At 55.5% G+C, this 14,388-nt stretch overlaps 1 protein-coding gene across 1 annotated transcript in view; it reads right to left on the bottom strand.

The window, feature by feature from the left end:
- The window catches only part of CORO2B (coronin 2B), a gene marked incomplete at its 3' end in the record, with an annotated part of 29,132 nt that overhangs the window by 1,181 nt on the left and 13,563 nt on the right, over positions 1-14,388 (bottom strand). Inside the window, exons 3-9 of the mRNA XM_082321345.1 lie at positions 7,261-7,377; positions 2,962-3,111; positions 2,436-2,600; positions 1,743-1,859; positions 1,561-1,665; positions 1,101-1,197; positions 450-562 (exon numbers count right to left, since the gene is read on the bottom strand). Coding sequence (XP_082177471.1) covers positions 450-562; positions 1,101-1,197; positions 1,561-1,665; positions 1,743-1,859; positions 2,436-2,600; positions 2,962-3,111; positions 7,261-7,377 — 864 coding nt within the window. The remainder of the gene's footprint in view (positions 1-449; positions 563-1,100; positions 1,198-1,560; positions 1,666-1,742; positions 1,860-2,435; positions 2,601-2,961; positions 3,112-7,260; positions 7,378-14,388) is intronic.

Here is a 14,388-nt window from a genome sequence, read left to right as displayed (position 1 = left end):
AGGCAGCGGACCTGGGGAACGCTGGCCGGCAGCAGAGCAGAGGGGCCGGAGGAGGATGACAGTGCTGGGAAGGCAAATGCCAAACCCTGCTCCAGCTCCGAGATGATACATTTTTCCAGACACAGCCCCCAGACCTCGGGTGAGACAAGCCCCTTGTTACCTGTCGCAATGAACCAAGCTGATTTTGCATTGCATCAAGGCCAGGAGCAACGCAAAGATGCATTTCCTAAAAACATTCCCATTAAGCCTTGGGTACAATCCCCCTGGGAATCCCATGTCTGGGAAGCGTAAAGAGCGGGAGGGCTAAGACTGGTGCAGAGAGATCCAGCTGTCGGACTGGTCAGCAAAGCGGTGCAAGCGGGGGAACCTCCATCACACCGGAGCCGCTTCGGACACCGCTCGGCCCCGCCAGCCTGTCCCCGCGCCCCGGGGCGCAGCGAGGGACTCACCCTCCTCGGCACAATCATCGAGATGGGTTCGATCAGCCCCTTGAGGGTGACGAGCTTGTAGAAACGAAAGACCTCGCAGGCCGACACGTCCAGCCCGTGCTTTGGCATCACCCCTGCGGAGGAGGCGCAGACAATAACCCCTGGGTGCTGCGAACCCCGGGCAGCCGGCTGGCACCCACCCGCCTCCCCAGCACCGAGGACCCCGAAAGGTCCTTGCTCTCCGTTGGGAGACCCAGATCCTTGCTGAATTAATCCCTGCCATCACCCTGGGGACCTGGGGTGCAGACCCGGGCCACACCAGGGGTGTTTGCCGGGACACTGGGAAAAGGATGAGCAGATTTTATTCAGGACAAATCACAGGAATCACTGATGGACGTCCCCTGGAAAAGCCATGACAGCAGGAAGGGTGTCACCGGGCGTGCGCCTGGCCGGGACCCAGCCCCAGCCCACCTGCGTCGCCGCAGGAAGGACAGCACAGCAACGCGAACGCTGCCCTGCAAGCGCTGCAGCCCTGCGGTGATGCTCCAGCGCCGGCACAGCGCCTGCCAAACCCGTGCCAAACCCATTTACAAGCGGCCTTTAATTAAGCACTTTCCACCATCTACCTTTTGCATGTTCGGAGCGAAGGGCCAGCAGCACAGCCATCCTTACCCAGTCCTTTTTGCGGGGCCGGGGAGCGAAACTCCATGAGATAACTCAGGTAGGGCTTTTCCGAGCCGATCTCGTAGTACCGAATGTTGCCGTCGCCCTGGAGCGAGCGCAGGGAAGAGGGGCGGTTTACTTCTTTGGCAAACATGAGGTTGAATAAAGACTATGATAACAACCCCCAGCATCCCGTCCTTGGGAAACGCTGGGGGGATACAGGCTGGGGATGCTGCAGCGTCGTGCATCACCCCGCGGGATGCTGGCAACTCATGCAACAGTGGCAGGCGCCTCTCCAAACCAGGGGTTTGGGGCCAAAGAGCTGCATAACGCTCTGCTCGGGGCTCAGCACAGCCCTGTTCCCCATCCGGCTCTTCTCCCCCACGTTGTTTGCTGGGGAGAGGCCCCTTCGCCTCCCCGGGAGATGTTGCAGCCGCCGCAGCTGCAGGATGCGAAGTGCAGCCCGTACCTTGCCAGCCAAGTACAGCATGTGAGTGTCGGCGTCGTAGAAAGGGAAGAGGAGACCCGAGAGCCCGTCAATCTCCTCCTCTATCAGGGGCATGGACAGGTCTTCCTGCGCAAGAGGAAAAAGCACTTTATCAAGCAAGATGGGGGTCCCGGCGGGGACGGAGCGGGGGTCCCGGCACCCACCTGGTCCCAGAGGGCGATCTGCCGCGTGTTCCAGCGCGACACCCCCGTCGTCAGCAGCCGCTTCGTGCTGCCCAGGAAGACCACCCGGTTGACGCGGTGGTTCTTGCAGCTGGCCTCCTGCAAGACAGAGGCGTGCTCGCCGGCAGCCCCCAGACCCGGCCCTCGCCCCGGGAAAGCCCCTTCCCTGGCAGCCACCCCGGCCTGCCGCCCCCCCAGCGCCTCGTCCCGGTGAAACGCCGCCTCCGTGCCGGGGGGCGGCAGCCGGTATGGAGGTACCGTGCTTCAGCGCCTGTCCCCTCTGCAAAACGAAAATGCCCATCTCCCCTAATAGTAGCTACCACCTTCACTGAGAAACCACCATCTTCCTCCAAACTGTGGCTCTTTCTGGAACTTTCTGCACCTCCCCCTAGTTTCTACTATTTTCCACAAATCCTTAATTAATAAAAGAATAAAAGCCTCCAACTCCTGTGCTTGGGATGAGGCTGAGCCCTCCCCGTCGTCTCCACCTAATTAAAACAACCGTTCCCCCCCCCAGCAGAGAATTCCCTGCAGACCCTGACACATGCAAAACATCGCGAGTACATACCGTACCTGGCAAATGTTTTTACACGTTTCGGCAGGATTCCTCCCCAAGATCTTATTTCTAACCCCCCATCCCATGCAGCACGCAGCACCCCGGCACGAGCACCGCACCTGCAGGACCCTGCCGGAGCGCGGCTCCACGACCCGCAGCTTCTTGTCCTTGCAGGTGGTGGCCAGGAGGCTGCCGTCGGTGTTGAAGGACATGCAGAGGATGACGTCCGTGTGGCAATCGATCATCTTCACCGGCTCCCCGATGTCCAGGTTCCAGATGAGGACCTGCGGGAAGCGGGGAGGCTGCCCCTGCATCTCCGCTCCATGCGACCCCCCACCCCTCCTGCAACCTCCATGTCTGCTTTGCGCATCTTAACAGCTCCTATTTTAGCTGAAATCGCCCCCTCATCACCTACAGATGCCCTTCCCTCCTCCCAGGGCTGCCCTGCAGCTGCTGCTGGTGCAAAATTAAAATAGCCCTTATGACCGGCTGGCAAGACCTTTGCACGAGGGAAGGCACTGCCTGCTGCACGACACGGTGGGTCATTCTCTTCCCGGCTGCATGCAGGTGACTCCCGCCCACGCCACGAGAAGGGAAAACCTTTGCAGTGGCCAAGCGCAAGCAGCGGGGCCGGGCAGGGCTCACCTTATAGTCGTAGCCGGCGCTGAAGAGGATGTTGTTGGTGGTGGGGTGCCACTCGACGAGGCCGACGCGCCGGCTGTGCCCGTACAGCTCCAGGACGGCCTCCGTCATGTTCCTCTTCAGGCCGCCCTCGGGGATCTCCCAGATCCGCACCTGCGGGATGAGGCAGCGTTGGGATGGGTTTGGGAGCGCCGGGAGGACCCCAACGCCCGCCCGGGTGGCTCTGAGCTGCTGAATCCCTGCAGTGCCCTGATGCCAGCGGCTTCATCCTGCACCCTAATGCATGTCCTGGGGGTCGATCCAGCCCCCTGGGAGGGCAGGGCGGGAGCACGGAGAGTCCGTCCCATCAGACCAACAAGCACCGGGGGAAAGGGTAGCCCAAAAAACGGCAGTGGTTTCACCCCTGGACTGTGAGTGCCGAGGAAGAGGAGCTGATGAAGCCGATGCAGTGGGGCCAGGGGAGACCCCCCACCGCCGTCAGCCTCGGGGGCAGCTGCCGCCCACCCAGCGGGGAGAACCTGGGTTAAAAACAAGCCAGAAAAGCCTCTGCAGGGAAGGTGCTTGCTGAACAAAAGGAGATGATGCACTGGGACAGAATAAGGCTTCTATAGCATCTCCTCTTCAATCAAACAGCTCCAGATAATGCTATCAAAGAGCGGTTATAGATGCTGCCATCTCCACGGCACGTCACTGGTACGAAGCTGAAGCAACACGTTGCATTTACCTAACCCCGCCTCGGTTTGCCCCGCGCCCGAGCGCCCTGGACCTGTCCGAGCAGCGAGACCCGGGGTCCTGCCAGCCCTGCGGCTTCCCGGAGCCCCCCGAAACCCGGCCGTGGTCGGTGGTGCGCACACGTCCCCGCGGTTCAGGTGAAGAGGTGAAACGATGGCGCTTTGCACCCTCATCTCCTCCCCACGGCAGGCTGCCCTTGGCCAGCGCGCTCGTCCTTCCCAGAGCCTCCATCTCATCCCAGCTCGGATAACAGTTGCAGCCACATCACACCACCTTTAAGGAACAGTCATTAAAAAAGCCAAAGCACATCGAATGCGGCGCACAGCCCGTGCAGGTTCCCTCTCGCCTCCTCCACCAGCATCACAAAAGACGAGCTTGCCTTTGGGCAGATGCGGTGGCCAGGGCCGTGCTGCCCCAATGAGCATCGCTGAGTGGAAATAAAGCTTTTTCCAGAACAGGGAATATCTGGGAAGCTGCTGCCGGGGAGGATTGATCCTGCTGCCCCTCCGGTTGCTCCTCCCTCGCTTCACCAGCACCCCCAAGGGTCACCCATCCAGCCGGGGGCTGAGCTACAGCCTGGGGCGGGGGCAAAACTTAATTTGCAATATTGCAGTGAAAAATCTGCATACAGATGTATGGGTGGAGCAGGGAGTTTTCTGCCTGAACCTGCACATTTAGAGGTGGAAGACGCTGCTCTTCGAGTTGCAAGGCATGCAGAGGAAACAGCATTACGAGAGACACGGTTAAGAGGCCGGTTTGGCTCGGAGGGACGATTCTGAGAGCATCAGCGGTTTTCAAACAAGGCACAACACGAGGAACGAGCAACACAACCCTGATGGCTGGGTGTCGAAGGAACCGGTTATGAAAGCGGCGGGTTACGAAACGGCTGTTACCAAACCTCCGGCTGCGCCTCGCTCGGGCGATCTGCATCCAGGAGTGAGCTCTGCACGCCGGAGAGGCGTCTGCTGCACGCTCGCTGCTCGGGGGCTGCACCGTCAAACCCGGGGGGGCCGCAGGGAAACCTTCCCGCGATGCCCGGGCTCCCTGCATCGTCAGGGTCTGCTCAGCTAGGAGCTACCTCTTGCCTTTTGCTGTGCAGGTAGCGTAAAGGATGGTTATTAAATGGGTCCTGCACTACTGGGTCCTGCACCCGTGCTGAGCTGGGAAGCATCGCCGGGGCTCTGCAGCGCAGCATCACCTCTGCGGTCTGCTCCTAACGGAGTTGCATCATTCCTCGTGTCTTGCAAAAAAAGGGGCTGACAGGGACAGGCTGTTTCAGGCAGGTTTCCCCATTGCCATGGCCACTATGATCTGAAAATAGACGCGTCGGAACTGGTTGCGCTACTAATGCTGTTCTGTTGCCAGAATAGGCATAGCTGGAGCTAACCCAAAACTCAAGCACTGGGTTTCACAACCTCGTCCCATCCTGGTACGGAAACGATGCTTTTGGAAAATTACAATTAAAAAAAGCAGAGGAACAGCCCTAGAAGTGCCTCTCTCCACCCTCCTCCCATGACACCAGGGAGAGCAGCCGGGGTGGGACGCAGCCGGTGAAACCAGAGGCTTCCCTTCCCAACCCATCCTAAGAAACCTTCTTGATAAAATTTTCCCTGAAACGCCCCTTTCCACAAAGAGATGTATCCTGCAAACACGACACCGTGCTGCAAAATCCCCCCCCTCTAGCTCCGCACGCCGTATCAGCTCGCTGCGCCCGAGTGCATGGAGAGCTCCGGCACAAGGAAAATGCAGAGCCTGAAACACCTACGGAGACTGGGTAATTCCCCTTTTAATCTTCCCGCTTGGTTTGTCCTGCCCTTTAAAAGCTCCTTCCCAAAAAGCCTTCACAGCATTTCAGCAACTCGCAGCACTGCGGCAGGATGGGGACTCGAGGATCAGCCCCGCTGCTAATTGTCCTGCGAGGATGAATAACGAATTAACGGTCCCGGTGCCCCCAGGGAGAGCATCAGGAGAGGACAGATGCCATTATCTGAGCGGGGACGGACAGGTACGGATGGATACGGGTTTGATAGCGAGGGAGAAATTACAGGAGGAGTTTCAAGCAGAGCGATAACCCGGGTGGGCTGCGAGAGAGATCACTCTCCAGCGAGGCGGCGTCAAACCGCGGCCGTTAATATTGGGTCCTGCCGAGCCATACAATCCTCATCACCCCCTTGGAGAGGATTAACCCGCAGCGATGCCCCGGGGACAAGGCTGCACACGTCGTCCTCTCCGCGTAGGGCACGATGGAGGAAAGGCACGAGTGCGGAGCAGGGCCGGCCGGCTGCATCGCCGTGTTCGTGGCCGGCCCCCCGCATCGCCTGGGGCAGTGGTGTCCCCGGGTGACAAATATCATGCAAACACTACTTTCTGCAGCTTGGACTCCACGAGAACCTGGGCATCCTCTCTCTTTGATAAAGACTGTTGGCCCGAACCTCATTAAACCTGGTTAATACCTGCCCGAGAGCAGCACCCTGGGCATGGGGTGGCACCCAGAGCCACGAGCCCACCCAGCTGCAGGGCTGCTCCCCTCCAACTCATCCCCATCAGGGGAACCCCCCCACTGGACAGCCTCAGCGGCAATGAACTCAATTTCCCAGGCTTAATGATGGCTCATGAAGTCTTCCCAGTATCCTCCCTCCTTCCCAGTATCCTCCCTCCTTCCCAGCACCTCCTATTCCCCAGCAACGGGATATAAAAGGTTGTAATTTAAAGTGGGAGGCAGCTCACCATGATTCATGGCCATGATCTGAATTTTTTTCCCCACTCAATATCTTCCTTGACAAGCTTTCAGCTAATAAAAAATGCCAATATCCTGAACTGAAGGAGAGGATGAGACATTAGGTGATAATACAGTGAAACGCCACGGATCAGGCGAGGCAGATTTATAACCGGTTAAAAACGGGATCACCCCAAACCCCGGCTTTTGCCGTGCAGAACGGGCGATGGTTTCTCATCTTCTCCCATGTACAAAGGCTTTTTTCCCTTTATGATACAGCCGCTGGGATGGGCTTGTTTGCGTCCAGAAAATAAAACGGAGGAGGATGGAAATAACAGCTACGTAAAGATGACCTGATTCATTAACCCCCAGCCTGCAAAACTGCCTTTTGCTCATCTCACTTGATGGATCAGGCCACGAGAGCAGTTGCAGCCCCTGCGGTCCCTGATAGCAAGAAGGATTAATAATAGCATTGCTGTTGGGCTTGGAAGAAAAAAAAAAAAAGACATTGTTGTGCACAGCTGTATGGCTTATCTGCAGCGGGGGGCATGGAAAGAGCAGCGCTGTGACAATAAGTGACACTGGGGACAGCAGAGGAGCTGGGCACCAGCCACAGCCCCTGCACCACCGCCACAGGAGCCGGGGACTGGCACAATTTGCCTCTTGCTCTGCATCAATCTCTTACCCTCTCTCTGTTCCTGAGGCTGCTGAGCCATCGCCCGCCCGCGGTGCCTCCGGCAGCTCCCTCCCCACCCCTCCGGGTGGACAAACGAAAGGCAGGAGGGTGCACGGAGCTGCACGACCGCGGCCGCTCGTCCCCCCGGGAGGTGCCAGCCCGAAGGGTCCCAGCTCACCGAGGTGTCTTCGGAGCACGACGCGATGATGTTCTCAATGAAGGGATTCCACTTGATGTCCAGCACGTTGCCCTGGTGACCGCAAACTTTGGGGTAGTTTGGTTCGATCCGGCCTGTCTGTAATTTAAAATAAACCAAAAAAAAAAAAAAATAAAAATTTAGGGATAAAGTTGATCTTTTTAAGGCTGGAGCCCTGTTAGGGGAGAGAGCTCCGTAGCTTGCACCGAGATGGGGCTTTTGGCCGGAGGAGATGCCTGGTTGAGCCGGGGGCTGGTTTTACCCCATCGATATTCCCAGGGGCGGCTGCAGCTAGTCCGTGTATGAGAAGGGCTTGAACACAAGCCCATGGGGGTGGCCACCCCCGGGGAGCTCGGGAGGAAATCTTTGCATGACCACGCGACACCACGGGCAAGAGGGCTGGGAGGGACTCGAGAGGCTGCGAACCAACCCTCGGGCCTCCAGGCAGATCAGCCACCGGGCCACGCGCGAGGTGTTTGGTGCTTTCCTCCCAAACTTTGGAAGTGACATTGAGCAAGGCGCGCATGCGTACTCCGCAGGACAAATCCCCAGCGACTTCGGGATCATCAACACTCTTGCTTAACGATGCTAATAACCTAACCGTGACACCACTTGATGGGATCTTTCTGCACGGATGGAAATCCTTGCAAGACTTTTAGGCACGGTCCGGTCTTGCCGTCCCAGCAGAGCGAGGACCTGCAGAGCTCCGCAGCAGAGGACGGCACGCAGCACTCGGCACAGCCTCCCCTTGGTGTTCCCATCGCAGATGGGTTGCAGGAGCCCCCTGCTCCTCGCAGGGACCTCGCAGGGTGCCTCCGTGGCCAGTGATCCCACCGCCCTTCCTTCCCCTGCGCTGGCTCCCTGCCGCAGCCTGGAGGTGGTGGCACGCTTGGAGCATGCAAACTAACTAGGTCAGCACAACACAGCCACTAAATATTTCATAGCCCTTCCAGCACTGACCTTTTAACATATCGAGCTCCTAGCTCCATTTAACATGAACAAAGAAACGCACCGAGGATAACACGCTGCATTTTTACCATCCGCAGCTAAGGGCAACGGCCAGGAGCGCTCTGGGTAGCCGGATCCGCTCACCCCTGTGCCGTCACCGCTGGGAAGGTTTATTTGAATTAATTTGCTCCCAGGGAGACACGGCTGCTAATTGCCAGGCAGCCCCGGTGCCCGCTGCAGCGCGGCACGGTCGGTCGCAGCTCCGGCGAACGCCAGCCAGGACCGGCGCGGGAGGCATGGGCAGAGCGGCTCTGCCTGCCCGGATTCGACCAGGCAGGGATGGAGATGCAGAAAACCATCACTGAGAAACACAGGCAAACACAACCCTCCCCGAGGCCGCCTTACCAATTTTAAAATACTTTTCATAGGCATTATTATTAGAGCGAAAAGCCAGTTCTTGCTCAAATTGCTACAACAGCTCTAAGTCATCCCTTGAACACAGCTCATATATAAGATGAGAACTAGGCTGGCCTTAAAACACCGGGGACTTAGTTATGTGGGTCATTTTAGTTATCGAGGTAAAGGAAAAAAAAAATAGGTGCCTGCTCTCGCTGCCTTCAGCACGGGGCCAAATGGAGACCTCCAGCTCCATCGCTGGCTGGGTAACGGGCGCTGGCAGCCCTTCCCCTCTGCCCTTCCACGCCGTCTCTTACTAACACTCATTAATTCCCCGGCGTGCGATGGGCGCGGGATCACATCCCTGTTAGCCAGTCTGTGATGAGCACTTAATGCAAGACTGATTTCTAACTCATGAGCCTCTTTCTAATTAGGGCACGTTACGCAAATTCCCTACCCATATGGCGCAGGGTTCATTTTCCCTTCGGTGATTGATACCTGCCGGTGTGATTTTAACCTTCATTACGGACAATTTCAGGGGCGTCAGGGCAGGGATGGATGGAAGAGCCGGGATGGGGCGGCTGCGCCCGCCTCCTCCTTCAGCTACCGACAGCATCACTTCGGCTCGCTCAGGGAGCCTAAATTTTGATAATTCTGCCCATCAGCACCAACCTGGCTCAGATCTGAGCTGCCACCTCAGCCCTGGACCCTTAACTGCCTCCTGCCATCCACATTTTCTTCCCCGCATTCACCTGGCAGCTTTGCCCCAGGTAAGCAGCGGCCATCCACGTACACCACGTTTCTGACATTATCGAAGAGCTGAAAGGGCGTTTTCCTGCTTAATGCCCCAGCCTTGGGTTTTATTAGTGCTATTATAAATCAGCTCAGGTTTTTAGGGATAAAAACAAGCAAAGTGACTTTCTGACAGTTTTCCCAGGGTGACCCAAACCTCTGGCAGCCAGGGGCTCTGGATGATGCCACGGCCGGAGGGACAGACCCCTGAACCCCCCATCCTGGTCCCCTGAATCCCCCCAGGATACTTTCCTTTGCCTACATTACATCAAGCACCACTGCAAACACCGGAGCAGCCCATAGGAAGAGCAATACATTAAAGTACACATCACCCATGGATTTTAAATTTTCCTTTTACTCAGTGGCAAAGACAGCCCCTTGGGAAGGCCCTGTCACACCCAACCTGCAGGGTGGGGGGCAATGACCCCCAGCATCTCAGGGATCCCCCAAGACACGGAGATCTCCATGCTGGAAGCCAACGATCCCCAGGAAAAGCAAGGCTCAAGGAGCAGCATCGGCTGACCAAGCACTGAGAGTATGCAGGCCATAACGCAAGGGAAATCATTAGAGAAACGCTTCATTTAAATAAAAATAAAGACTTTCCAATGCAAAGCCTAGAAAACAGATTTGATCAAAAAATTAGTTTTTCACTAAATTGAATTTTCCAAAAGGGGTGTGGGGGGGAAGATTTAGGAAAATGTTGCTTTTCACTATAAACATCTCAATATCTTTAAGTTTTCCCATGGAAAAAAAAATAATTCTGCCCTCCTTTCACAGGTGGGGAGGAGCCGGCACGGGTGGGGAAAGCTCAGTCCTGTGCCCCACGGCCCTGGGGAGAGGGTGAGGTGCTTTAGGTCTCCTCCTGCACGCCAGCATCACACCCAGCCAAGCGCGAGCTGCGGGGATGCAGCCCCCGCGACAAGCGGACAAGATTTGGGAAGGAAAAACCCAACGGGGAGACGCAGAAGGTGGAGGGAAACGCAGCAACGTCGGTGCTTCCTTAGCGCACGAAGCGCTGCCTCCCAGTACCACCCAGTGACCCTCCTGTGAATTACTGGGATGCAAAGCACAGCTTTACGGGTTATTATAGTAAGTACGCTAGCAGACTTTGCTTACCCAAAACAGCACAGATTATCTAGCTTCCCCCTATTTTCATATTTGCATCAGCATGACGTTATTAACACGCTGTCTAGAGCAGAAATTCATGTAGCAGCTGGTAAAGTCCAGGCGGACAGACCTTTTAACGGCACAAGTTGACATGCAATCACTTTAATTTTGAGCAACCAGCCGAGTGATTTCCTTTGCAAAGTAGATTTGATGGTTTTTGTCAAAATTCATTAGGCTTTCAAGAGGACAAAACAGAGTTTGGTTACTAAGGATAGTTTCTGCCCAAGAAATCAAGAGTTTTGATTAAAATAAGTTGAAGGCAGCCAGCGTGCAGGAGCTGCCACGGTGCCCGCGGCAAGGGACAGCCTTGTGCGAGAGCAGTGGCGGGTTGTGCCCATGCCCAAGGCACCTGAAAGAGGAGGAGGAGCCAAATAAAAAGAAAAATATATGTAAAAAATCAGGGATTCATGCCATAGCTTCCCATTTAGTCATTCTTAGAGGGACCTCGCCAGCAGCCGTGCATTAAGCCGTGGTGAATCCTAATCGCGGGATCCCTGATCCCTGGCTAGGGGAGGCTCGGTGACCCAGATACCGTCCCTTTAGCGAGAGCGTGCCATGCCGTGCGGCGGCTCTCCGGGCACCAGCAACCTGATGTGTGCCGTGGCATGCACTGGAAGGAGCAAATCTTCCAGCAACTTCAGCCCCTCAAAGCCCTCCCTTCGCTGGAGCAATTAAGAGCACTTGAAAAGGAGAAAGTTATTTGTGTTGTGTCTCGGGAAGAAAGGACAATGAATTTTTTAAGCTGGTTGAATTCAGTTGTTTTGCTGCTTGGTGACTGAGAAAGAAGCCTTCCCCTGGGAATGGCTGGAACAGCAGCAGAGGGACCAGCAGCGAGGGCAGAGCCCAGGAGCGACGGACGCACGGGCCTGGGATGGGGAACACCATCGCTAGGAGCAAAGCCTCTGTATTCTTAGAAGCATCACTTTCAAGCACTCTGTCATCAAAGTGTTGCTGGGAGCGGTGTGAGCTCACGAGCTGTTTTGATATCAGGGTCCATCTCAGTGAACATCTTGGCCATCACCAGACCCAAGTGACGGGAAGCATTCTCACTTCAGACCCTCCAACCAGCACAAGCTTCAGTCTCACGATGGCAGGACTCCGCATTTGCTTCGCAACAAACCAGCAGGAAGCTCAGATAAATCATTTTATTACATATATTTCAGAAAACCTGCTTTTCACCAGCTTCCCTGGAAATACAAGCCCAGAACATTTCCAAATCCTCATGTTTCCTCTGAAGCTCTACAAGCATGGCGAAAACCTTTACTCAACTCTACCCTCAAACCAATCACGCACGGAAAACTTTACAGAAACAGCAGCAGCATCCAGCCAGCATCAACACCAGCACCTTCAGAGCCTGTCCCTGGGTGAGGAACCTCCCCGAGGAAGGAGCACCCACCACAGCCCCGGGGACCGGCCAGGCCACCCTTCCTCACCCAGTAGCTTCCCCCAGATGCTCCCTGATCCCTTATTAGCTTTTAGACGGGGATCAGGGAAGCGCTGCCTGAGCCGTAGGGGATTTACAGGGCTTCCCAGGAAATCCTTGAGTACACACAAGTCTCCAGTGGCTGAGATTAAGAGTAAATACATTTACTGCTGTCTTTTTAAAGAAGGTCTCTCCTACTCGAGAAGCAAAGAGGAGGAAATTACACAGATTTCCCTGACCCAGGGCTGATCCCCAGCTGATTTCAGTACAAGGGAAGCTTGCTGCAGGTTAACTGATCTTCATTAGGTACCAAGTCAAACGGAACCAGCACAAGTGAGAGAGAAATTGGACAAACCCTCAGCAGGGACCCAGAAAACCCATTGCCACGATGCGCGGCTGGCTGCACATCTCCCCACACGGTGGTGGGGTCCAGCCCCAGCTGAGAGCCCACGGGAAGGGGGAGGCAAGAGGAGGGCTCCAGGCACAGCTGGGCACCACATCTGCAGCACCAGCGAGCAAAGCCGAGAGCGGGGAGGGCTTGGACGCGAGGGGACGGGTTACTGGGCAGCGGAGGTGTTGCACCAAGAGACAGCGCTTGCTGCCCCAGTCACACAAATAATTCCCCAAGGAAATTCCCATGTGCAGGTGGAAGGATGCTGCTATCGGAGATGTTTCTCTCCAACAACTGAATAAATGTAAAGACAGACAAACCAAGCCTTTGCCCACCTTTTCTGTTCTCCCCAGCAGCATTCCTTCTGCCAGGACATGCATCCAGCGGCTGCAAACCACCAGACGGGAGCGATTGCATGTTCCCAGTTCGGCCAGAGCCAGCCAAGGCTGAGGAGACTGGGCAACCACATGTGTTCCCAGCAGGATCATCCCCTGGGAGGGATGGGGCACACAACTGACCTGGCTGGAAGCTGGTCCAGGGATTCTCAGTAATATAAATCCATAAAAAAGAAAAACAAAGAAATCCATGCATGCAATCAATAATATTGTTCATCGAAACATTAATTCCAGGTGCTGGAAATGTCTGAACGCGCTTCTGGGTCCTGCAGAGAGTAACCTGGTTATCGTGGACACGCTGCCAAGCTTTCTGACTGCTCGTGTGAATGAGAGCAGTAAGTAAAACGCTAAGCCAAGCGCCAGCTTTCTAGTAAACAAATTATAAACGCTCAGCTCATGTTCTGGCACCTTTGAGTGAAGAAGCTGTTTAGCCAGATGTGCACCTCCAGGAAAATAACGCCACGAGCGAGAGCTGCCGCCCCTTTTCCCAGCCTGTAACACCCGGGAATTCAAACAGGGAGGGGAGGGAGGTGGAGATGTGCTCTGTGCATCCTCCAGCACCTGCGAAAAAACTCTTTGTACTCTTTAACCAAGCCGTGGAAATACGCAGGGGCGGGCAGAGCCGGGCAGGATTTCTGCTTAGTCCTATGGATTTTATTGCCTCTGCATCTCCCACCCCCTTGGGTCCACGGGCACCTTCCCCAGCCAGCCTCGCCACGGGCAGGGGAGAGGGGGAAGGCAGAAAGGCTGCAACCCAGGCAGGTTTTAGCGACCATCCTCTGTACAGCAAGCACTCTTAGCCATCCTCTCCCTCAGCACCTCCGCCTCGGCCTCCGCGCCGTGCTCCTTCAGCAAACACCACAAGTCTCCGTGCCTCAGTTTCCCCAGGAGCGATGATGCTACCGCTGTCTCTGGCAAACTCCGTGTTCAGGGGTGCTTTGGGATAAACAAACAGTCCCAGATTCACCACCTCGCTTGCCATAAAAAATTACATCAATTTATAGATGACTTAATTACTCTTTTTGTTATACAACTAAACCACTCAAGTCATAAAGCAGGAAAAGAAATCAGCATTGTTTAATGCCATTTTTGCCAGGATGAAGGTTTAAATACCAGTTAGTCCCCTTGTGTGGATATAAATACTGTTAAATTAAATAAAAATACTGCTGTGGGCTGCCCGCGCTTGGGGTAACTACCAGATGAGCTTCTCCAGCCACGCTGGACCCACAGAGCCCCATAGCCCTATGGCCCTAAAATCCACAAAGCAATGCACACAGCAGCTTTGGACAAACAATTTGCACAGATTAAAACCCCGAAGCCTTGCTGCAGAAGTATTTATCTGCACCATAAAAGCAGTAACCAGGCTCAAGCTTGTTAATTAAAAAGACAAAAGCCCATATAATGTCCCTGTTAAATTGGATTATGGACACTAAAAATAAATCCATGCTTATTGGTAACAAAAAGGCACTTTTCCCCAGCGAGGACAGGGTTTCTCTCTATTTTAACCGGCAGAGGGGGCAGGCAATTGCAGGCAGGGCTGCACTGCCATGGCCCAGGCAAAGCTGAGCTCTCGCTTCCCCAGGCTCAAGCCCAGGCTT

The sequence above is a fragment of the Platalea leucorodia genome, assembly GCF_965183815.1.
Source record: "Platalea leucorodia genome assembly, chromosome: 9".
Classification (NCBI taxonomy): Eukaryota; Metazoa; Chordata; class Aves; order Pelecaniformes; family Threskiornithidae; genus Platalea; species Platalea leucorodia.
The sequence above is the reverse complement of the archived record's forward strand: the minus strand, read 5'-3'. Positions and strand labels throughout refer to the sequence as shown.